General features: G+C 37.0%; 1 protein-coding gene across 3 annotated transcripts in view; it reads left to right on the top strand.

Annotated features, from left to right (window-relative positions):
* OGDHL (oxoglutarate dehydrogenase L) overlaps positions 1-25,197 on the top strand; it is a 56,902-nt gene that overhangs the window by 10,880 nt on the left and 20,825 nt on the right. For all 3 annotated transcript variants that reach the window (XM_083845311.1, XM_083845310.1, XM_083845312.1), the window contains exons 4-16: positions 6,861-6,963; positions 9,672-9,787; positions 11,101-11,255; positions 14,143-14,289; positions 14,883-14,973; positions 15,839-16,018; positions 16,440-16,568; positions 16,962-17,141; positions 17,401-17,553; positions 18,134-18,236; positions 18,975-19,103; positions 21,557-21,707; positions 24,109-24,236. In XM_083845311.1, the coding sequence (XP_083701437.1) occupies positions 6,861-6,963; positions 9,672-9,787; positions 11,101-11,255; positions 14,143-14,289; positions 14,883-14,973; positions 15,839-16,018; positions 16,440-16,568; positions 16,962-17,141; positions 17,401-17,553; positions 18,134-18,236; positions 18,975-19,103; positions 21,557-21,707; positions 24,109-24,236 (1,765 nt within the window). The remainder of the gene's footprint in view (positions 1-6,860; positions 6,964-9,671; positions 9,788-11,100; positions 11,256-14,142; positions 14,290-14,882; positions 14,974-15,838; positions 16,019-16,439; positions 16,569-16,961; positions 17,142-17,400; positions 17,554-18,133; positions 18,237-18,974; positions 19,104-21,556; positions 21,708-24,108; positions 24,237-25,197) is intronic.

The following is a 25,197-nucleotide window of genomic DNA, read 5'->3' as shown; positions in this document are numbered from 1 at the left end:
CTGGGGGAGCTGTTACAGGTCTAAATGCTTCAGTCTTTCTGTAAGACAGGAGGAAATGTGCTTTCCTTCTCATGCATCTAGTGTGAATGTTGAGGTTTTTGACTTCAGCAGGATAATAAGTAAAAAGAGAGAGGAGTAGTAATGAATTAAACAGAGATTGAATTTTGGGAGGCTGAAAGTACTGAGTTTGGGTCAGCTTTGATGAATTTCTCTTAGAGAAGCTATTCATCAAAATTGACTTTGTTTCACACATTTTTTTTAACTCTTGAATTAAGAAATTAAGTGTAATTTCCTTTTTTCCTCTAAAAGGAAAAGGATTTTGGAAGTGCTACAATGGTTTTGGCTAGATATTTTCTAAATGTAAAACAAGATTAAGTGTATTTATTTGGACTTGTGTTTAATAACTTAAATTCAATAAGGGCTTGAAAACAGTGTGAAACGAACAAATAAGCAAACCCCAAACCTATAGATGTGTGTTGAGCAGCACATTCCAGTTAGATTTTTAAAATGGATTTTTGTTGCCTTTTTTTAATAAATTTGTAACTTCTTGAGAAGTTAGCTACAGTTTGACTTGAACAGATCTGTTCTTCTCAACACTAAGAATTTCATCTCCTGCTTGCTATGATGGAGGAATGGAAAAGGAACACTATTTTTTTTTAAACTTGCCTTTCTGCATACATTATCATTGTTGATTCAAATATGAACTCTACTAATGCAGCTGTTGGAGAGGTATGTTGTTGGAGAAAGATTTGTGAATATAGACAAAATAGGAAATTCAGTTTGAAATATCTATGCAGTAAACTACTACTACAGCCCATTCACTCTTGCTTGGAGTAAAATTTTATTGAAGAATTAGAGAAAATTAGAGAACATTGACCTGCTTTGACAGCATTTACTTGGAATTGTGCTGTTTTGTTTCCTGTGTTTGAAAGTGTGTGTTATCTGACTCAAATGATGGAATAGAAATGTCCCTATAAATGGCAGGCACCTATGTGTCTGTGACAAACAATGAAAGAGGATTACCTAAGGCAACTGTCTGTTTTTAAAAGGTATTTAATACCCTCTAAATTCAGCGTTGAAGGGATTAGATCAATTTGTGACCTTCCTTTGCCTGATAATGAAATGAAATTGAGAAAGATACAGAATTTTCATTTCTCAAACCTGTCAGTGTTTTATGGTTTTTGTGGTAAACTGCTTTGTGGTCTGTTGAGCAGGTCTCCTGGAAAGGCAGTTAATCTATTGCTTTTTCTAAAGCAGAGCACGGGATGCAATGAAAGAGGGATTTCCAGTGAAATGTGTGTGCTTGACAAAAATAAGCTTAGACACTAGAATGATTCTAAATTAAATGCTTTACTTCTTCTTTTCTAAAGTAGATTTTCTTTTTGGAATCTATGTCTAGAAAGCATGAACAGTGTACTAGAATGGTGTCTCTGACTACTGACTCTGCTTTGATGCGTTGTGATTTGCTGAGGTATTTATTAAATGAGTGGCTGTTTTGATACATTTAACAATAATGACATTTTAATTTGAAGCTGAATCAGATTTAGGGCTTTAAGTTCTGTATCGATGCAAAACACTCATGGATTTTGTTTGATATTTGGAGCAAATATTGGAAGTCTCTGGCACAGCAATTCTTGGGACTTTTTTTTTCCATTTTGGCTGAAATTCTTTGAAAAAATTAAACTTGGCACTAGCTCAAAAGTGTACCTGTTTGTGTCCTGTTTCTGTTTAAGTAATGTGGGGAGTTCTTTTTGTGGTTTTGAGAGAGCATCATTATCAGTACTGGCTCAAGGGTTTTTTGGCTCGGTCCTTCAGAGTTTGTGAATCCTTTGACCCTGCATATGGCACATTTGTATTTGTTGTTATTGATTTAACTCTTAAAAAGTAAAACCAATTCAATTAAAACACAAATACTTTCAACACCTCTGCTAAATATTAACTGATTAAGATATTACATTTATCCTTCACGTTATATTAGAAAGGGTTTATCTTTCTCTTTTCTTATCTAGAGCAAAGGATCTCATGTTCAAATTGACTATCTTCTTAAACTGTGTTTTCATAAAATAATATAGAATAAGACTAATTAGTCTTGTAGCACTTGTAGATCAGGGATAATTTTCCTTAAAATTTTTCGTTTCTTTTAAGTTACAACAAAAATTGCAGGAATAGCCATATCCATTTGACTTTCTTTTTCCTTTTGTTTATGTTTGTAAACAGCACTTCTTAGCACTGTGGTTGATGAAATAGTACAGAAAGCCTTCTGGAGGTGTGAAGGATAGTATAGTGTCTTCTGAAGTGATGTGTACATTAGGATAATAGGAGGCAAACACTTCAACTCTAACTAAAAGTGTTAAACAAAAAAAAAATCTTTATGACTTTTGTTAGTTGGAAAAAAATAAAATCACATTCAATTTAAAAACATTAAAATACTTCAGGAAAATTGTCCTCGATGCACTAACCGTTGCAATGGCCTTCAAAATGTTAACTTCATTTGCAAGACATTACTAATTTCTGTTCTTGTTGCACATTAATCTCTAGTAACTGATTTGTTTTCAGATCAGTAATGTATTTCTCTTCATGTTAAAAGATCTGTCAACCCAGGAGGAGAGTTAAAAAAACAAAAAACAAACCAAAAACTCTAAAGTATCTTGCTCTGAAACAAGAAAAATAATGAAATTTTTTTTTTGCCAAGATCTGCAGATTGCTTTACAAATGATGAGTTGAAGCGCAGGGTGGGATAGTACTGTAAATTTCATTTGATGGCCACAGTTACTGCATATAGCAATCACTTGTGTTTTTTTTTTTTTTGGCTGGATGGCTTTATCATGCTTTGCAAATTGCCTATGAGGTGTAGTACGAATACAGTATTTAATTAATTATCTGTTAGAAACATTGACCGTGAACAGTCATTTCTATTTGCCTGTTTCACCTGGTTTTGTTCAGTCCCAAAAGATGAAATGTGCAAACTGCAAAAAATTGGTTGTGCTAAGGGATATGTGTATCAGGGCACAATCTACAAGCCGTGCTTTGAGGGTATGCTGTCCTTAGCAGTAACCACCCGGTTATTCAGAAGGTGAGTAAAAATGGGTTCTTTAGACTAACTCCTGCTAGATTTCATGGTCTAGACAGGATCACCATTTAGCCCTTAATGTTACCCTTTAATGACCACAAGTCACTTGCATGCATCCTTTTGGCATGAGAGTCCGGCATGGTGATGTATGTTTTCCAGATTGAAGATTGTATGATTCAGCAGGAGAAAGATTTGCGAAGCTTCTAAATGGAGCATATAGAGGTTTTATCTCATCTGATTAAACTGAAAGATCTTGCTTGCTTGCTTTCTTGCTTGCTCATATGCTATCTCTTTGCATGTTCACTTGCGATTTTATGCTTGCTCATTCTCATCCTCTTTTTCACTCTCACCCTACCTCTTGTGAAAACTGGGCATAGTGGATATGGTGTACTTCATGAGCTTCTGTTTTTCACAACAACTTGTCTATTTCTCAGCTGTTCTGATAAGGATGAAAACACAGCCCCTCCCACCCCGGATTCTTGTTTCTCCTAGATTATCCTTTTTTGTGTTCACACAGCATTTCCAGTAACTGAATTACAACTCTTTCCCATGTGGTGTATCAAAGATATTAAAGGGAGGGGGGGGCTTTCAGCTTTTAGTGGTCTTGAAAGCCTTTAGGGATGGCAGCCCTGCTAAGTTACGTGTTTGTTCTTTGCATTTCCTGCTTTAAAAGCTCACTTTCACTTCTAAGTCACTCTCAAATGCTTCCAGGTTAATGGATACTTTAGCAATACAACCTTGTTCCTCTTTGATACAAAAGAGCCTGTGTTGAGCTCCCAGATAAAATCAAAGTCGTCACTGTCTGAACTATGATACTGACATTTACTTTCTTCAATACGACTGAAGTTTGAAAGCCCCCATCTCCTCCAGCAACTCATAAGCATAGGTGGTGGTAGCTTTTCCTCTGTTCAGTGACGCTTTCAGCACTGGGGTCAAGGTTTTGGTTTTGTTGCTGTCTCCTAAATCAAGTCAAGAGCAAGTTGAGCCAGCGTTGTGGTTTAACCCAGCAAGCAGCTGAGCAGTCATTCACTCACACCCCCTGCAGTGGAATGGCGGAGAGAATTGGAAAAAAAGGTGAAACTCATGGGGTGAGATAAAGGCTGTTTAATAGGACAGAAAAGGAAGGAAAAAAAATAAGTGTTAATAATAATGATAAAAGAATATACAAAACAAGTGACATACAGTGCACTGCCGATGCCCAGCTGGTCCCCAAGCAGCAGCCCTACCCCAGCCAACCGCCCTGGTTTATTGTTCTGCATGATGCCACGGGGTACGGGGTGGTGTGGGACATCCCTCCGGCCAGTTTGGGCCAGCTGTCCTGGCTGTGTCCCCTCCCAGCTCTGCTGCACCCCCAGCCTCCTCGCTGGCAGGGCAGCATGAGGAGCTGAAAAGTGACCCTTGGCTCTGTGCAAGCGCTTCTCTGCACCAACTAAAACATCTGTGTGTTATCAGCATTGTTCTCGTCCTGAATCCAAAACACAGCACTGTGCCATCTACTGGAAAGAAAATTAACTCTATCCCAGCCAAAACCAGGACAGCCAGTTTTAAATACTGTCAGTTGTGATAGCACATTATTCTTACGAACCAAAGGATGAGGATGCAGCTGTCTACGGAAGTATATTGTGTGTAATTTTCATACAGTACTTATGCACTGGAAAAATACAAACCTTTTTGCTTGGAAGTATAGACATGTATAAAATCTGTGGTATATGTAGTTATTTTTTCTTTTCTATGGACAAATCCTGGCAGGGTACGGGGAACATTTCCAGAACAATATCATTGTAGTAACAGTCTCTAAATATTTTTACCTTTGCATCACTTTGTTGTCTCCAAAATATTTGTAATCTCTCCAGGACTAGTGATCAGAAGTCTCTTGTAGATTATGAATCTCACATGTGGCAGTTTTGACACTCTTACTTCAGGCCTTTTCTTGTTTTGTTAATTTTTAAAAATACCCCTTCTCTCTCAGGGGTTGATGAATTTAACTCATCTTGTAATGATGAATTTTTCATCCTTTTGGTTTCCTTTAGGTCCCATTTATTGTGGGTAATAATGACTGTTCTGCAATCAGAATATGAGCTCTGTTGTGTAGCTTGTTTGTAGATGGGTAGAAAAGAAGACAGCTTTGATTTTCCCCAACCTGTACTGCTGAATCTTACAGCTCTCTTTGTATTGTGTAGACAGATGAATCAGGTACACACTAGAAAACTAGATGGTTGTATACATTTTCATTATAATAGAGTGTCTAGTGTTATCTTACCAGTTATCTGTTGCCAAATTGTTAAGTTTCCCCTTTTGGAGTGCTGTTATTAAAAAGTAACTTGATATTGTGGAAAATACTGTGCTTTAGTAAAAGACCTGACTGCTCCTGGCATGTAATTTGGCACAGCGCTTTACTGATTTGCTCTTTTGGGTTTTGGCATTCTTGCTAATACTCGTCTTCCTCCTAATACTGTGCAGCAGATGTAGCTTAGGGAGGTGAATTCTTTCCTGTTGATGATGCTTGAGACAGAATTGTTTGCTTAGTTCCAGTCAGATAGACTTTGTGCTGCTGTAAACAATGAGGTGGCACAGATGTTGCCGTGGGCATCATTTGGCCTGTCAGAGCTTTATTGCTGGTGATTCATGAGATGCAAACAATCTCAGAGGCCAGACTGAATTTACAGGTCTGGTGGTTTTAAAAAAGATGCCTTAGTTAGGTTTGTTTGCTTACGAGTGGAGTGGATTTTGTTGTAAACTCTCCTGCAAATGTAGAACATCTGAATAGTGTTTTTGTAAGTCACTTCTTGTAAACAAGCCACACTTTCATCACTCCCTATTACTGTGTGATGTAATTTATTATTAATATTTTTTTCCCAGAGACAATTAGGATATTAACAGTGTGAATGAAAATCTATCCAGGTGATGTGAACTTTGTCCTTAAAGAGAAAAGTAATAAGGAGAAAACAGTAATGTATTCATTGAAAAAAAAAAACTTCTAATGAGCTACTTTGGTATATTTGATTCATGCGTAAGAGAGATTGTATAAAACAAAAAACCTGTGTGGCTCTATTGAATCAATTCATTGTTTCTTCAGCAGTAATGTCACACGTTAATATAAGGCACTAATCTATAGCAGCTTGTGGCATACATTGACACCAGTAATTCTGCTAACAGAAAGGTGACTAAACTCCCCAGAGCATGTTCCTTGATGTCTTGAATATCATTCATATCACAGATGAAATTTCCAAAATTCCGTGAATGAAAATGGATGTTGCTATGTGATGTGGAGCCAGGCTCGTGAAGACTGATCCATTCAATTCCAATAGAAATTTCTTTTTCATCAATCCGTGTTTTAAGTCAGCAATGCCATATTTTGCTATTCTGCAGCTGCTGAAAGAAGGATTCAGACAAAAATACAAAATGGCAGAAATAGCAAGTGATTTATAGACTAGTCATCTTTTCTTAATTTTTGCCCAGAGATTTAGATTTTACCATCTTTAGCAGTTTCTTTACTTAGATTTCAGTGTAATTCTACTTTAAATTGTGTGCCAGACAAACTAAAACTTGCATCCTAATGTATAGTCAACAGCTATTAATAGAAATAGTGTACATATCCTGAGATATAATGCTTATTTTGTGTTCTTGGTGGAAAAAGTTTCAAATCTGACTCTCTCTTGACCTTAGTAGTGCTTGCTTATTTTGACTTCATGGCCTATCTACATGCTTTGGAGAGATATTGGTGACTTTTTCCCTTTGTCTGACTTTTATTAGCATGATTTTTTTTCTCTTGCTTTCTTCCTTTTGTCAGATCCGTGGCCATCATGTTGCTCAGCTAGATCCTCTTGGGATTCTGGATGCAGACTTGGATTCATTTGTTCCATCTGACTTAATCACTACGATCGATAAACTTGGTGAGTGTACCGTATGCCTTATTATTTGCAATAGTCACTTGTCTTTTTTGTCTCCTGGGTTGAAGTGATTGAATAAGACATTTCAGGGAGGCTTCTACTTTTTCTGCTTGATGATATCACAAAGTAGTTCTTTGTGTCTCTGTAAGGAGGCTCAGACTTCAGGATGATGGAATTTCAGCTCCAGAATCACAGGTAAGGTTCCTGTGAATTCTCCTTCTCATGAATAATGATTGTAAGCACAACACACACACAAAAAAAAGGAAGTCCTCCATTTTTTTTTTACCACACCAGACATTATTACTAATCAGTACAGCAGGCCAAGATTCTGGTGTCCTAAGTTGCTTTTGTATCCTTTATGCTTGATATTTGTTATGACCTGGGACATATGAAGGCTTATCAATATGGAAAACAATAAGCAAAATTGTGAGTGAGGGAACTTGGCATGTTTCATGCCAAAATTGGATTCTAGCCTCTGCTACTTAGCCCTTCTGTTAGACTTCAAGAAGTCTGTTTTAAGTTTTCAGAAGAAAACATGAAAACCGTAGAATTTTTGAGTTGTATGTAATCCAACAATGAGCATTTTAGTTTGCTGCTGGAAGAGTATACTACACTGGGATCTGCTTTTGCAAGGGGTTTTCTGGTTGGGAAGAGGGCATTTCTTTGAGGAATTGTTCCGATCAGTTTCTTTGTTCCAGCTCTGTTTGAATAAAGAAACATCTGATTGATTTCCCTCTGCTTTTTAAACCACCTGGTTTGCTTAAAAGGGGGTATTCTACTTGCTAAGGACAGTGAATCAATTTTTCTTTGATATGTAGGCAAGCTCTTTGGACCTTACATAAAACATAGTGCAAGCAGTAGATAAAACAAGTTCTGTTTAGTTTTGCTGTAAGTACATCTACTGCCTCTTTGCTTCTGTGGTTTCTATTTCTGGTGGTAGGAAAGAAGCAGTTCTGACCCTTGATTGTTCAAAGGCAGTAGTAGAGTTCTTAAGTCTTTAAGGGCAGAGGTGCTTACACAAATCAAGGTTCACTTTGAAGTTTGTTGACTTTAATTAAAGGGAAGTACCTACTAGAAAACACAACGGACGTTTACTAACTGAAGATAATTTGTTCAGATCATGGGTAATTATTGGAAAGTCAGTACAAATTTTTTAAAATTTTGCAGATAGCCTAGTGCAGTGTTGTGACTGGCCAAAAGGGATCATACTGAAGGCGTGAGCACCAGAAAAATGTGCTAGAACTGTGAATGATTCGAGGGGGATGCGCCTCAGAGTGTGGTAACTGAGGTGACATTTCATTTTGTGAGGGGAAACAATTTCTAACCTAGTCTTGGAACAGGAAAAAAAAAAAAGAAAAATAAAGAAGTATTTCGAATGCTGTCTGACACAAAAATCCTTGAATGTTCCAGGCAGAAAACTTGCGAAAGGCCCCTGATAGTCCAGAAAGTATTTTAGTGTTTGGTTTTGTGTTTGATTTTCTTTGTCTCATCTTCTGGTTTCTTCTTCTAGAAACATCATGGTAGGAAGTTTCTTCTGGGAGTTTCTTTTAAAGTGCAGCTAGTTACAGGTGTACCTGCCAAATAAGTGGTTCAGTTTCTAGAATTGCTTTTAGTAGCTCTTGGATTTCAGTAAGATTGTGTCTCTTTAAACATGAAGTGATGCTTCCATAAATATGCACTGCTATGGTATGAAGCACAGATGTTCTGTGTGTGCCTGTATATGCCTTTTTGCATGACACAGCATGAGGAGCCTGTGAAGCCTGACAGAAAGACAGCAAAGAAGAAGAATACAGGATGGTAGCACTACTTTGTTTCAAATAAAACTATGCTCCCCATTTTTGTGTATGTGTGTGTTATAGAATTAATTTGGTCCTGAAAAAAACAAATATAGTGCCAGAAAGAAGACAAGGTGGTACACAGACACCCGTTTTAGTCACTTCAGATTCAATGCTTTAAAATGTATTGTTTTACTATATATTATTTTAAAATATATTAACTTTAAAACAGAATGTGTTATTACTGAAAATGCTGTATAGTAAAAGTGATGGCAACACGGTTCTTTGGCCTGACTCCAACTCTAAATGCTAAGTTCCATACTTATTTAATCTTTAAATTGCTTTTTTGTCTTTTATCTTCAAGAAATAAGTTTAAAAGGGAATGCAGAGCACTATTATACATTGATTTAAGAGTTATGTGCTGGTTTTCAGATCAGTGGATGCCTGCAACATATCTTGAATCAAGATAAAGCATTCAAAAATAAAAATAGAGAAACTTTATTTTTTAATATTTAAATACTTTTAAATATTTTTACATGTGCACACATATAATTTCTCTCTATGTAAATATTTATTTGTAAAATGTATTTTAACTTTGATACATATATACACACACAATTTTAAGAAGCTATTTTTCCTTTTTCCATTCAAGTTTAACATTGTCATGCAGTCTCTTTAACTTGCATTGATATCAGTCTTGTACTCCTTACGTAACAATAACTATTTAATGAATGCATTTCTTTAAATTCCAGAATTGAATCTAGCTCATTGTACTAATGGATTCATCCAAAATATTGACATTTTCAGTTCTTGATCTGTATCCTTCTTTTTTAATATTTCTTTATTAAACTTCAATTTGTGGTGGCTTGAAAAACAATTCTAATTTCATTTTTGTTTCATACCTTGCTTTGCTAATTGATAATGCACGTGTTGTAGGGTTTTATGGCTTACATGAATCGGATTTGGACAAAGTCTTTCAGCTGCCTACAACCACTTTCATAGGAGGAAATGAGAACAGTCTTTCTTTACGAGAGATCATCAAACGGCTGGAGGTCAGTGTGACATCTTTGATTTGTGATTTGAGATCCCAAGACAAGTGAACATTTTTCTAGTTGTAAGTCACAAAGAACTGACGATTATTAATACAGCAAATGACAGCAAAATAACCCTTGAACAGTTTTTTAGAGATGGTAGCTCCATTAGTTTCATTGACTGGATGTCTGAACTGCATAGATTAAAGATGAGTATAAAAATGTGAATATGTTAGAATTTAGGCCCTAGTTTTGCAAAAAGAGCTTATGTTGCTTGAAAGGAGTAGAACCTTTAGTAATTGTGTTTCCTATCAGAGATAAAACACTTGCATACAGTTACTAAGGGAATGTGTTGACTTGCACATCTGACCCACAGTTATAGCTGCTTATCTGATGCACAGGCACATTTCTGTTGTGCTTTAGAGCTCTGTATTTGCTTTTTGGTTTTTGTACTTCCAGCATGTCTGTGCAGCAGTTCTCAAGAAAATCCTTAAAATCATAATGTACAAATAAATGGAGAAAATCAATAGCAAAATCTAAAAGCCTCAAGAAACTGATTTGTATTAAAGAGGAAGTAACCTTCCAGTTTTCCCTCCTCTTGCCAGAGCTTTAGATTTTTTTTTCCACTGAAGTTAACATTAAATTCCTTTTCAGAGGTAGTAGAGAGCATATACTGTGTGTTCAGAATGGTTTTTACTCAAACTCACAATGTGTTTTTTCTATTGACTGTATTTTGAACACATTTTTTGGGTGAATCGTTCTGTTTAAAGTAAGAAAAAAAATAGGAGATAAAAGTTTTGAAGTGTCTTTGCTATTTTTTTCTTTTGTTTCTCTGGTCTGAGCAGCTTGGTTTATTTTTTGGATTTTCAGCCTTCTGAGAATTGACAGCTATCAGGTAATTTGCATGAGGCTTTATAGCTGTCTTCTTATTGTCTTTATTACTTGACTTTAGGTGGCAGTTTAAAAAGACAGGATAAATTTTGATAAATCACTCAATCTTTGCTGTTGCGTATAAGAAAAGACTGTGCTATGCCTGTAAGAAAAGTTTCAAATTAGGTGAAACATGTCAGTAAGTTTAAGGCAGATACATTGGCCTATTTTGAAAGTATTGCACAATGCTGGATCATCACAACTTTTGAAATGTTGCTTTGTAGAGAAAACTTTAATTTACTGGCATGCAAACTGAATTCATTAAAATATTTGTTTGCTTATAGGACTAGTGTGGGAAAGATAGCTTTCAGAAGGGTAACAAAAAGTATAATTTTAAAAATATACTTGCTTCCTCATGGCCAGTTAATTCCTAAAGCTTCTGTATTGGTGCTTTGGCATCCTAGAATACCTACTGCCAACACATAGGCTTGGAGTTTATGTTCATCAATGATGTGGAGCAGTGCCAGTGGATCCGGCAGAAGTTTGAGACACCAGGTGTTATGAAGTTTACTAATGAGGAGAAAAGGACTTTGTTGGCAAGGCTGGTGCGCTCAATGAGGTATGCTGGAGTGGTGCTGGGAAACCGCGCTGTGGTTGCTGGGTGTAATCTGGTGTGGGAAGCTGGTGTGCTCAATAAACTGCTGATGTGGACGTGAAGAGTCTAAATGAAATCTGGAGTACAGGTGAGTGTAGTTAACCTGGCCACGATGTCAAGGCAAAGTGTGTACTGTGAGGTATGTCAAGGTCTATGTAATGACTTTTCACGTTCTATTTTCTTAAAAGGAAGGCTGTGTACTTTAACACTTGCACAGGCTTTAGTGGTGAATCTGGCAATGTTTTCATTAGCTTTTGGAGAAAAACTGTGAAAAAAGTGTTTCAGCAGACTAGTTGAAACATCTTACTGCTAAGTGTTAAAGATTCATAACCTGTTTCAGAAAATGGAACAACTTTGGATGCTGATCTTCTGACATTTGGTATGTACTGTATATCTTTCTGGTAGCATGTCATCAAAAGAAGTTGTCCTAACTGTCAGCTCAAGGATTTGTAGATGGGTGAAATGTTGATATGAGCTTTGTTTGACTCACTGGGATTCTAACGGTCTCTTTGGAAAACTGTGCCAAGTTGGGACTGGATTTGAGAGACATAATGTTATTTCAAGTCGTGTTTTTGCCCTTTGCCTTCTGAGGTACACCAAAATGTGCTGTACTGTTGCATGACCTGGCAGCAAGAATTTTGTTCTCTGCAATATCTGAAAGCATGTCTGGAAATAGCTCATTGATTGCTCCCGTTGTGGCTATCTGTATAGAAATACTGTATCACCAGAGACTGAATTACCCTTTCTTCCCTAGAAAAAGGTTCTCTTCTCAGGCATGAGATTTATTCCAGTTCTTACATTTTGAAACAGTTTGCATATATGATAAACACAAGAGTTAACAATATTAGAAGGCAGGTTTTTTGATTAAGCTTCTCTGTTCAAATACTTCAAAATGAAGTATCCATTGGAGGTCTTGGAAGATATCTTGCCAGGCATTTTGTTTGCCAGTATTATAACAAGATTGTTTGTCAGGCTAAAAGTTAAATTTAAACAGAAGTGTAATAAAAAAAAAAAAGTCACTTAACAGCCAAGTGAATATTGGACTTGAGTAAGTTTGTTTAACAAGCCCTCAGTATGAACCATCTCCATTTATCTTGAGACAGGCATTTTTGCTGCTATTCCTGCCTGTCCAAGCTGTGGAAGAATCTTCAGTTTCTAGTACCATGAAGGAGCCAAATGTTATTCTCCTGATAAATTAATTGTCTGCTGAAAATGGAAGAAAAAAGTTTAAACAAGTTTCTATCCACCTATCTATAGCATGCTTTTTTTTGTCTGAAAGTGATCAAGAAAACTGGTTTTGTGAACAACTGGTTGTGCTCCTGAGAATAGTGGCTTTGTAAAGCCCAATCATTTTGCTCAAGAATCTGTTCTTAAAAATGTTACTTCCAAGTACTACATACTTAGGTACTTGAAACTGCGTTTTACAGTAAGGTTTCTCATCCTTTGTGGTGTTTACGTATAGCTTATTGAACAAAGGGTCTTCCTCACATAAAACACTTACTGAATATTTTGAGCTTCTATGTGTGTGCATCAATCAACATGTCAAAGAGAGATGATGATCGTGTAGTCTGGTCTGAGCATCTTCTTACACCTGTGCAGGGTCAAGTCTTTCCAGATTCCCCCTTCTGTCAGCAGCTGCCTTTCATCAGACTTGCTCCTTGCTGGGTACCGAATACATGCAGCGGCAGCAGAGCTGACTGCCCTTCTGAACTCACACTGGCATATGGGGGACTTAGGAAATATTGTAATTCTACACGCTTAGTGACAGCCTGCCTCAAATGATGAACTTTCTACTTGTGCAGTACTGGCCTAACTGGCAGCTACAAGGAGAAGGAAAATGGTGTGTCCGACCACCACTTTGGTTTGCCCTGTAGGGCCTGCTGTTCACATAGGACCCCGCTTTCAGTTTATATGAACTGGCATAACCTCACTGACTTCTGAGGAATTATGGCAGCATATTTTAGCTGAGGATCTGGCTTGTTGCTTAGATGCCTGAATTGTAAAAGTATTCATGGGTTAGCTAAGGAGAGTCTTTTCATTTCATTTCTTTTACAATTTCATCCTAAAGAGGTAAATGTCATCATTCTAAGTGAGGAGTAAGCCAAATACTAATGGATTATGGCAGTATTATAAGCCCAACATTGCATAGATGATGTAACTAATACAGTTATTTTCATAAAGATGTATTCTGTTTGCATTTTGTATCTCCAGGCTTTCCAACATATGACCCTTTCAGCATTTGTTAAAAGGTACTTTTTAACCACTTGTATTGCCTCTGGCCCAAATGCATTAAAGAATGAAAAAGCAGAGAATTGTCAAAGATGGACATCTATCCCCAGCTGCAGCTGAGGCAGACATTCCAGTGTCTTTGTTCTTGGCATGTTACCAGCCGGTGCCTCACATAGTCTGTGGAGCTCTGTCATTGAAATAGGCATGCTTTCTGCTCCTGTTTTCTTCAAGTATTTGTTACTTCCAGCAAATACAGATTCCCTTGTGCCTTTTTCAATTCATAGGGGAGACTTCTTTGCTGGGGAGAGTTATACATTGGAACGAGCAGAGTTTAACCTGGGAAGTGGATTTTGTCTGAGGTGGAGACTCTCCTTCCCATCTGAATTGTTTTAAAGTTGTGGTAAATATTTCTCAGATGAAGGAGGAAGACTTAATTCTGTTCCAGGTCTTCTCCATCCCCAGCATGTGACTTTCCACCAGAGGGCTATAAATGTGTATTCACAGATGTTTTAAAACAGGGTAATGTAATTTTACTTGATAAAAGATTTTGACAATACTTGTTACATTTTCTTAATGCAAACACTGTTTTTTTGTGGTTTTTTTTTGTTTGTTTTTTATGAAGATTTGAAGATTTCCTTGCTCGCAAGTGGTCTTCCGAGAAGAGATTTGGTTTGGAAGGATGTGAAGTAATGATTCCTGCACTTAAGACCATCATTGATAAATCCAGTGAAATGGGAATTGAATATGTTATAATGGGGATGCCTCATAGGTAATGTCAATGGAAGCCCCGCAGTGAATGGACTTGCGTTTTAAGGCAGGCTTTAAGTAGTAGAATTTTATTAACAAAGTTGATACTAGAGAAGCTGGGGAAGCAAGAGATAGTTATACTGATTAATGGGAACACAGAACTGTAACAGTATATCAGTGAGAAGCTACAGGCTTCACAGGTGAATGCTAAATGAAACTGACTGCAGTGTACTTTCAAGCTGAAAACAAGTGTAGCAGCAGCCATGATATTTACCCCATTGAGTCTAGAACAGAGAAAGCTGGGCGAGATAGTCTCTCTTACTTTTGCAGTCTGTCTTAATTATTAATGTTATCATGTTAAAATTGCTAGATAGCTACAAAATTATTTTTTTATACTTGGATAAGTGGGTGTTATGGGCTGTCAGTGGGAATGCATTGGAGGAACTTTGCAATGGGATGGAGAAGGGTAGAATGAAGGATTTGAAGTTCAGGAGTTTAAAGTGAACTTCTGAATTGCAAATTTCTGTTGGAGGTGGTGTCTGTTTTTTAAAAAAATTATACTGTTAATTCTGTTATTACAATTTTTGAGGCATACATGTGTTTGGATTTTTTTAGAGGTAGGCTGAATGTATTGGCTAATGTCATCCGAAAAGAGCTGGAGCAGATCTTCTGTCAGTTTGATCCCAAACTTGAAGCAGCTGATGAGGTAAGATGTTTCTTCAATACATCTACATAAAGTGATCAATATTAAAGGTAATTTTTAGTCATTTTAGTTCATAGTTATTATAATAGCATTATCAGCTGCTGAAATGCATTGTCTTTTTCTCTAGTTTGAGAAATATGATTTGAAATTAACAAATTTAAAGACTATACTGTAGCTGTAACATGCAGAAGGTGTCTTAGTTATAAAGCCTAAAGGATGATTGTAGATAAGTCAGTTCCACATCATATAACAGAGTTTGTAATCTTTATGCATCTTCCTTTGTTTTATGTATGGGAAATGAGTATCAGTTCTGTAAGTATTTGTGGCTTCACACTGCTAACTAGCTAAGCTCCACCACACCACACTCTCATGCCACCTCCTTAACAGAACAGGGGGAGAAAATATGATGAAACAAAAGCTCGTGGGTTGAGATAAGGACACTCACCAATTACCGTCACGGGCAAAGCAGACTCAGCACAGGGAGATCAATGTGATTTATTGCCAGCTAACAGCCTAGAGCAGTGAGAACTAAAAGCGAAATAAAAACACATTTCCCCCTTTCCTCCCTCATTCACTCCCTCCTCCCAGGTGGCTCAGGGGAACATGGAAAGGGGGTGCTGGTTAGACCATAACACTTCATCTCTGCTGCTCTGTCCTGGTCACTCTCTTCTGCTCCTCCCCAAACTGATTCTACTTGGGCTTGAGGAACACTGAACTGCCATAAGAACTGCTCCAATATGGGTCCATACCATGGGATGCAGTCTGTTTGTGAAATCCATTTAACAGAATTAAGCAGAATTTTTAGGCATGGTTAGGTACAGTTTGTATGAATAACATTCCTGAGTTGTGACTACATCTTGCGTGTTAGGGATCTGGGGATGTAAAATATCATCTGGGAATGTACCATGAGAGGATCAACAGAGCAACAAACAAGAAAATCACTCTGTCCCTGATGGCTAACCCTTCGCACTTGGAAGCAGTTGATCCTGTTGTGCAGGGGAAGACAAAAGCTGAACAGTTTTATCGAGGGGATACAGCAGGGAAAAAGGTAAGGGTTGTTTAATGTTGCAGTAAGTCTTACTGGTACATTTTAAAGTATTTTTAATGAAGATAATTTACTGATAATTTTGTATTGCGGTCTTCTTCCATTTCTGCTTCACAGGAAGGATATAGCACCCATTGAACTAGTTTAAGCTTTTAACATGTTACCTCAAGGGTAACTTCAGGAAGCAGGCTTAAAACTTATCTCATTTGGGAACTCAACAAAGGCAGCAGAATGCTGACAAGCCTATGGTTTATTATAAAAAGTGCAATGCAGAATGCTTATAAGTCTATGGTTTATTATAAAAATACAATTCTATTTTATAAGCACTACAGAAACATGGAGTAGAGAAATCCTGCTGAGAAGCTTAAATTGCAGTTTTGCTTTTAAATATGTGTATGTTTGTGTGTATTATCTTCCCTCTTAGGTTATGTCCATTTTGTTACATGGGGATGCTGCCTTTGCAGGACAAGGTGTGGTGTATGAGACATTTCATCTTAGTGACCTTCCATCCTATACCACAAATGGTACTATTCATGTTGTCGTCAACAACCAGGTAATGAATAGAGCATTTTCCAATCAATTTGTGTGCCAAGTAGTCACTAGTGTATTTTTTTTATTCTTGTTTATTAGCTTGATGCACTGTCCCCTCTGTTCATTACAATGGCTAGGATGTTCCTGAAATGACTGTAGTATGTAGTAACTCTGACTGGATAATATTTTACCAGCTACATTTATTTCATTCAGTTTTTAACAATTAACTGAATTAAGTTTGCTTTGTTTAGTTTTTGAGGGAGCAAAGAAAAAAAAAACTATAAGTAGCCAAAATGAAAAGCCTAAGACTACTGCTGTGTAAAATGACTGTCAAGTGAAAACACCAAGCATTCAAAGCAAAGTAGAGGGAGATGCCCACATCATCATTTTAATGGAATTTTCTGGAATTTTTTAGATTGGCTTCACTACAGACCCTCGTATGGCACGTTCCTCTCCATATCCTACTGATGTTGCTCGTGTAGTCAATGCTCCCATTTTTCATGTGAATGCTGATGACCCTGAAGCAGTGATGTACGTGTGCAGTGTAGCTGCAGAGTGGCGAAACACATTCAATAAAGATGTGGTTGTTGACTTAGTAAGTCTTGGGTTTCTTAACTTTTCATTCTGTGCATTTATGTACCATTCTCTTAGTTTTCTGTGTCTTAGAAGATCCAATCAAGAAACATAGTTTGATTTCAATGACGTTTAGTTTCTTAATTAAAAAAAAACACACAACCCCACGAGAATCCATAAATGTTTTTATACCATAAGCCTAAATCTCTGTAGAACTGTGAAATTTAAAAAGTTCATTTTACATCTTTCTTTACCAACAGAAAAGATCTTTCCATTTGTAGGTTTGTTACCGTAGGAGAGGGCACAATGAAATGGATGAACCAATGTTCACCCAGCCTCTGATGTACAAGCAGATTCATAAACAAGTGCCAGTGCTGAAGAAGTATGCCGACAAACTGATTGCAGATGGGACTGTAACACTGCAAGAGTTTGAGGTACAGTATGTCAACAGAGTTGAAGGGAACTTACAAAGCTGTTAGTAGGAAGACACAACTGTCATTGCTTAAAAACCTTCCTCCCCTTACTGTGATTGAGTCTTCACCCTTTGACACTTTGTTTCAATTTGGTTTTCATGTAAAATACAAAGTTTTAAAGCTTATTGCCATGGAGGTATTTAGTAATTTTCTTAACTTAATTCTTGCTGTATGATGTAATTAGGAACAAATCCCACATAAATGTACGTAAGTGTCCCTATAACAAAGGGACTGAAAGTGCTATGAAATACATAGAGTAGAAAAAATTTGACCAGATTCTGACATTTGTAGAAGGTGATTATGTGTGAATGAATCCTGTTTCAGCAGTGAGATGATATTTGAATGCTCACAGGTACAACTGTAGCTTCATGTTGATCACCTTGTAGAAATGGCAATTGTATCCAGCAATAAAGAAATAAAAGCAGTTTAAGCTTTTTATTTTGTTGCAAAAATTCATCTGCTTTGCTTCAGAGATAACTGAATGGTAGGTATCATCTGTAAGATAAAAGGGTGTTTAAAAAAAAAAGTTCTTGTTCTACAGGAAGAAATTGCAAAGTACGATAGAATATGTGAAGAAGCATATACTAGATCTAAGGATAATAAGATTCTACACATTAAGCACTGGCTTGATTCACCTTGGCCTGGTAAGAACTGTGCTTTCATATATCCTAGTATTAATATTATTGTGCATTTATTTTGAGTCTTAAGTCTAGTACTCTTAAATGTACGTCAGTGAATGTTTCTTTCAAATGAAGTGTGTGACTTTTGGTTTGCCTGTGTTAACAGAAAATAAAACATTCTGCCAGATCAATTTGCAAGAGGAGCCTTTCTAAAAAAAAAAAAAAAAAGTGGAAGATAAGGTGTGACTCTGAGCAACCTGGTCTAGTGGAAGGTGTCCCCGCTCATGGGGGGGGGGGGGGATGGGGGTTGGAACCAGATAATCTTTAATGTCCTTTCCAACACCAACCATTCTATCATTCTGTTCTATGATTATATGAGAAAGCACTCTCTTCAGTTTACTAGAGAGGTGTTTTTCCTATAATATTATCTTTGTTCCTTTGGGAAGAGGGAGGAGTATGTCTCATGCTCCCTTCTTGGAGGGATTGAAGTGTCAGATGCCTTTTACTGCCTGTCTCTGCCCACACAGTTGGACTTGATTTGCAGGGAGTGAAAGTAGAAACAAAACAGATCATGGTGTGCCTGTAAGATCAAGTACTCTTGTCATGCAGAAAATTGAAATGATTGTCTCCTTTTGAAAGGTGAAGAACAGATTTAGGCTGCTGCTTAGAATGTCTGTTAAGAGTTGTATGTTTTTAAATAAATTGTATATAGCATAGAAATCTCTTAATCATTCCGTGAACTCACTAGTTCTTTACTTCCAGGATTCTTTAATGTGGATGGAGAACCCAAGAGCATGTCTTGTCCTCCAACTGGCATTTCAGAAGACCTGCTGACTCACATTGGCAATGTAGCTAGCTCAGTGCCAGTCAAAGACTTCAAAATACATTCAGGTCAGCTGGAGTCTTTGTTTCTCCTAGTGGCTACGTTTCTCGCTCAGGTTTTGTATTTCTGCAAATGAGTTGCTGTTGGGCCTTTTACCAAAGAGGAAAATGCCAGTGACTTGTCTTTTATTTTACTTCTTCCACCCTAGGGGCAAAGAGAATGTGACAGTTAAAGTTTTACTCTGTGTTATCAATATAATATCCTTTCAATGTCACACCATTTCTGTTCCTTACCATATTAGAACAGATTTTCCTCTGAGGGAGGTAAAACCCATTGTAATGCTAAGTTAATAATCCTTTAATTCATCAAATGCTCATAAAGAGCACGTTTTGGGACTAACTGGGAAGTGAGGTATCCATCTCAGAAAGCACTATTAAGGTTTTTACAAATGCTAAAACCAGTGCTAGTTTGGGATTCAGTCAGGATGCTTTTCTTGTAGTTAGGCAAGTTTCTGCTCAGGAATAGAGCCTGGTCTTTTCAGACCTGGCAACACTGCTAGTATGCTATGAGCCTAATTTTGGTACAGCTGAATGAACTTCATGTGGCCAAATTCAGCCAGAGTTTTCCTTTCAACTTAGCAGTTAATGTTGATGATAGCACAAATCCAGCTTTTTCTCAGAAAGTCTTAACTTTCGGTGTGAAGAAATCTAATTCTGAATTTAGCATCTAATTGTAGTAAAAAGATAAATGTACGTGTCTCACTGGGGATTGCTTGGCATTATGTCAGACTTCTGAGTTAATTCTTTTAATCCCTGGTCAGGTTGAAGTCTAGCAGCTCTACAGGGAACAATGACGTGTTCATTTCATGGGGAAGCATGGAGCCACTTTGGGGATCTTTTTTTCTATTATTGTCTTATAGGGAATGTATGTAGAATCAAGAGAGAGAACTTTTTTTTCTGGGTAAAATTTCTAGATAATCTTTCATCTCCAGAATCATCCATTGAGGAATAAAGTGTGTCTGCTGTAGATGTTCCATGAGTTTGTGTTCCTTTGGCACAACTAAGCATTGCTACAAGCAGTGAGAGTAAGGCATTCCTAGTTATCAATTGCAAGTGCATTGAGCGCATACAACTAACAGGTGTACTTTAAAACTCTTTTACATGTTTGTGCACTTTGGTGATACTGATAAATTTGAAATTATAGTTAGCCAATAAAATTTATTATTAGGCATTCTAATTAAAAAGGTAAGTCAGCCTCTATTAACTTGATTAAATCCTTGACTCTAAGTAATATTTGCCAGTACATAAGATAGGTTCATGCTTCTTAGCGTAAAGCATTCTTCCTGGGTAAATAGTTCTCAAACTTTGGTCTTCTAGATTCTTTTATGCAGTTTAAAAGGCCATGAGAGAGAAAATTTGGGGATAATTAGAATTGGAAGAGGATGAAGTACCTTTGAAGTACTTTGGCCTTCTACTAAGAACAAAACGGTTTAGTATCTCCTTGTCTTTCAAAAAAAAAAATTGGAAGACTATTTTGTTTTATCAACTGCTTAGTATGTTCTAAAGAAGAGACGGTTTTCAAGATATTTGTGTTTAAAGTGAGACAATTTCTAAGAGAATAGTTTTACATGGAGAGGAAGCAGGGTGATTTTTGTAAAGATGGGGAAAGTTAACAAAGGGAAGAATGGGAAAATAACAAATAGAACAGCTTGCCAGAAGCATCAATGCAGATGTGAAAATAAGGTGGTGTCAAGTGACACTGAATTCAGTAAGCTTATATAACTTCAGAGCTGGAAGCACCTGGATGCAACTTCAAAGTTTTTTTCGTACCCTTTGAAAGTCACAGTGTTGCAACTTGTGTTTTGGCTCACCAAAGTATATGTACACTGTAAAAAAAAAACAAACAAAACAACCATTGCTTACCAACTGAAAATCCATTGGCAGCTGCTACAATTTCCTATTTGCCTGATATTCATCATATTGATTAATACTGCTTGTTTCTCTCTTTGTAGTATCTCCAGAATCCAATAAGTCAAATGCCAAGAGAAAATGAGAGTGAGAAAGAGAGAAGAACTCAATAGATGACATTTTCAGTCTTTTACAAAACAGTACTTGGTGCTAGAAATGTGAAAATAAATATTTAGGAAGAAGTATTTGACCATGAGTCATTTTAATTGTCCTCAGTAGTTTCTGACAGCCGTATCTTATTTTCTTCTGCTAAAACAAGGTATGAACAATATACAACCCTTTGCCTAGGAAGCAAGTTATTTTACTTTGCTAGCAGTTCAGGCCTGGAAGAACTAATATGATCAACAAATTGAATCTGTGTTTAACTTGGCTGCAGTTATTCTGCATTTGATGAAGACAGTAGATCAGCAACTAAGATTTGAAGCATCAATCTAAGCTTGATGGGTTTTCCTGTTCTAGCTTATTGTAGCCAGTGGGAAGAATGGTGAATGTAATATGAATGCCAAATATCTCTAAAGTAGGTCCGTTGATTTCTTATCTTTATCCTAATGTAGGACTTTCTCGGATTTTGAGAGCTCGCTTGGAAATGACCAAGAACAGGGTTGTTGACTGGGCCTTAGCAGAATACATGGCTTTTGGCTCTTTTCTGAAAGAAGGGATTCATGTCCGACTAAGTGGACAGGATGTGGAGAGGGGTACTTTTAGGTGAGTACTGAGATAACTCTTAAAAGCTGTCCCATACTTAAAGAAACACATTTGCAATTTTTAAGGAATATGTTCTTTTGAGGGAAGGGGAAAGCTGATACTATTCAGCATCAATCTTAATGTCATTGTTTCTGACAGTCGATCTCTTGTGTCTGTAAACAGAATATTTTAAAGAATAGTAGTTAAGGTAGAACAGAAGTTCTTAGATATTTTCTTCCTTACATGGCTGAAAAGTGGAAATTATGGAAATTATTTTTTTTCTGCTTTTCAAGTAAAAATTCAGCCACATTCGACCTAATTGCTGAGAAGTATGAGCAGAGGGTATTTGCTGCTGTAGATTCTGAAGTGTTTGAATACCAGTGCAATGGTGGCTGCTTGGAGCTCTGGTATCCTCTGAGCAAATATCTTGCCAGTTGGCAAAGCTCTTCTAAATGAAACAAGATCCTTTGTACTGAAACTCTTAAAGACTGTGGAGCATGAATGAATGCTGAATCTGATCACTTGATAAAATATATACAGTTCTGCTGCCTTACCTGACTCTCCATGGAGTAAAATCTTAATGATGTATTTAATTGAACCCTTTGATGCGAAGCCCATTGCTGGGGGTGAATGAACGAGCAGCTGCACTATGCTTCATTGTGAATGCGTGCAGAAAAAAGAGATAAATCTTGGTGCCTGTCTTTTGTGGTGCAGTGCTCTGTGGTGCGGCTTTTCTGTGCTGAGCTTCATTTGGTATCAAATCCTTTGGGCTTTCTTCTTTTTTTCTCCCATTCTAATGGTAATTTAACAAAATCCTTCAGACAAGACCTCAAAACAAAACTGAAAATCAGGAGATTCTCCCCTCCCAACCTCCGATTCCTTATCCTCCTTGATTTCAGTACCAGGGTCTTGTAAAGTTGTGAGCACCTCCTGGGAGAGGAACACATGTTCATTGTTCAGCAAGCTAACTACCTGAGTCAGGTGAGTGCTTAGTCAACTCTAACACACACTATAGACTTGTTTTAGGAATACCGATCCTTTCTATTCTCAATTCTCTAACTGGTGCAAGAGGATTTTCCTGAGCTACTGTCCAGACTTTCTCAATGTTTTAAGATGAAAATTGTTGTGCTCACAACAATATAGGGAAAACAAAAACCAAATAAAACAAATAAATAAAACAAATAAAAAGCTATTCAGAGTGGCAAAAGCTATCTGAGGATTACTGTGCCATCTGGATTTTATTATTCAGTCTTTAAAAAAGGAGTAAAAAGCTCACATAACAAGAAAAGCTTGATTTATATATATATGTATATACATGCATAATGTCAGTAAAACTGACAATTTTGTAACAGCAAAATATGACTTTCATATCTGTATATTTCTGGCTGTCCATCTATGCTCATCATAATCACCTTTTGCTGAGGAAACACAAAACTGAATGTTCAAGAAGTGTATTGCCTGTCTAGGCCTTTCATCTTTGTCTGAATGACAAAACCAAAATGGTAGTGTCGAAAATTATTTCTGCTTTAACAGCTGTTTGTGTGTGTGTGTGTGTTTTCCTCTTTCTGCCTCTCTCCTTGTGTTGGTCTTCAAAGATTCTTTCTTTTCCTGGTCTTATTTTGTTGACTTCTAAATAGATTTCAGAGCTCTTCTGCTAGCATTCATTATAGCAAAGGGAAATACAAAAGGATTCAGTCTTCAGTGTTGGCAGCTATACAACACACAGTAGTTGTTACTAGTATAATAACTGTCCTTCTGTTAGCGGTCGTAAAGCTGTACATATTGGTGTGATTCACTCAGTTAGTCTGCTCAGAGAGTTAATGGATTACAGTAATTACTTCAGTCATCTTTGTTTTCATAGTGCTCCTTGGTGCCCCGTTCTAATGCTGATTAATGCTGTTCCAGAGAACTGTAAATGGTGTGAATGGAAATAGTAGGAAAGAGGATGCAACTGCATCACGTCTTGGTGCTCAGATTAGATTAGATTATATTTTTGGCATAAAAAGCAAACAGTTGTCTTAAGGAAAAAAATAATAGAATTTGCCAGGAAGGCAGAGTGGAACATTTTGATAACAATTTTTCCTTCTGTTTTTTGGCTTTTATCAGTCTAATATGTTTTATAACACCCACCTGACCCACCTAGCCGCCCACCCTGTTCTTCCAGTAATGATGAATTTTCAGTTTCCTTGAGTGCTTGAGAACCAGCCTGGATAGTCAGTGAAAGTCCTTAATGGTGCAGCAATTCTATTTAGACAATAAATTTGCTAAGTTTCAATCAAACTAGAGCGTTGTGTAAACCAGAGATAATTCTGTTGCTTGTGTACTTTCTAGAATTCATTTTTGAAGGTTTATCTTTGAAAGTAGCAATGTTAAAGCCCAAAGGTTTCATAGCTAACAGATTTGTTTCAACAACTCTTTGCAGCCATCGCCATCATGTGCTTCATGATCAAGAAGTTGACAAGAGAACGTGTGTTCCCATGAACCACCTCTGGGAGCAGCAGGCCCCCTATACTGTGTGCAACAGCTCCCTTTCTGAATACGGTGTCTTAGGTATGTCTTGGGGTAATTATTTGAGATTTGCTGAAGTTTTAATGGGTCTCAAACAAAACATTGGAATTGATGACGGCTAATTAAGAGGATCTGTTTCAGATTTTGCTTTAATGAGGTTAAGCCTCCTGGCCTACAAAGTTTTGCTTTGTTACTTGAGTTTGCCAAACTTTAAAACAAACAAATGGCTCCTTCTGCTAGTGGCATTTAAAAATGAACAAACTCTGCGTTTGTTATATTTCAATATTACTGCATTTGTAACAGTTCATGAAGAGCCAGGATGTACAGAATATCTGTCCTGTATCATGAGCCAGGATCTATGGAACGGGCCTAAAATCCAGCCAAAATGCCTACATTAATTTCCTCTCCTGCTCTGCCACCTGAAAACAGTAATTCTGCCAAGAGATTAAAGGAATTTGCCCTGTTCATTATAAATTTTGCCCACTGTTGTCTTATTTTGAAGGGCTTTTAACAATTGTAGTATAAACTTTAAGCCAAACTTATTTGTTTTCCTACAGTGTGCTGTGATTAATCTCTTGATTTTAATATTTTAGCATAAATTTAAAATGAGATGGGGAAAAAAATTGAATTTTTTTTCTAAAGTTTTGAACGTGTTTCCTCTGGTATGAGTAATATGAATTTGCAGTTTTCAATGTGCTTTTAGTGCAAAACTTTCTACGCTTTCCTAATGGTACATACACCTATTTACTTAGGCTGCTTAGAACCTGCCTGCACTTCAAAACATACAAACTGGGAGACTTGAGTAGCTTCTGTTAGAAAAGGTACAGAATATGCTAGCATTGGTCTCATTAGTATTCAAGAAGAAATTACATACTAATGACAGAAGATAAGTTAGGTATAAGAGAAGCACAGCTCAATGAGGAAGAGCATGTGGGGGAAAAAGCTTTGAAAGAGTTATATATGAGACTAGTATCGAAGCTCTCCCTCTCAAGTCCCGGCATCT

The sequence above is a fragment of the Anser anser genome (genome assembly GCF_964211835.1).
Source record: "Anser anser genome assembly, chromosome: 7".
Lineage (NCBI taxonomy): Eukaryota > Metazoa > Chordata > Aves > Anseriformes > Anatidae > Anser > Anser anser.
Note: the sequence above shows the minus strand (reverse complement) of the source record. Positions and strands in the feature narration are given on the sequence as shown.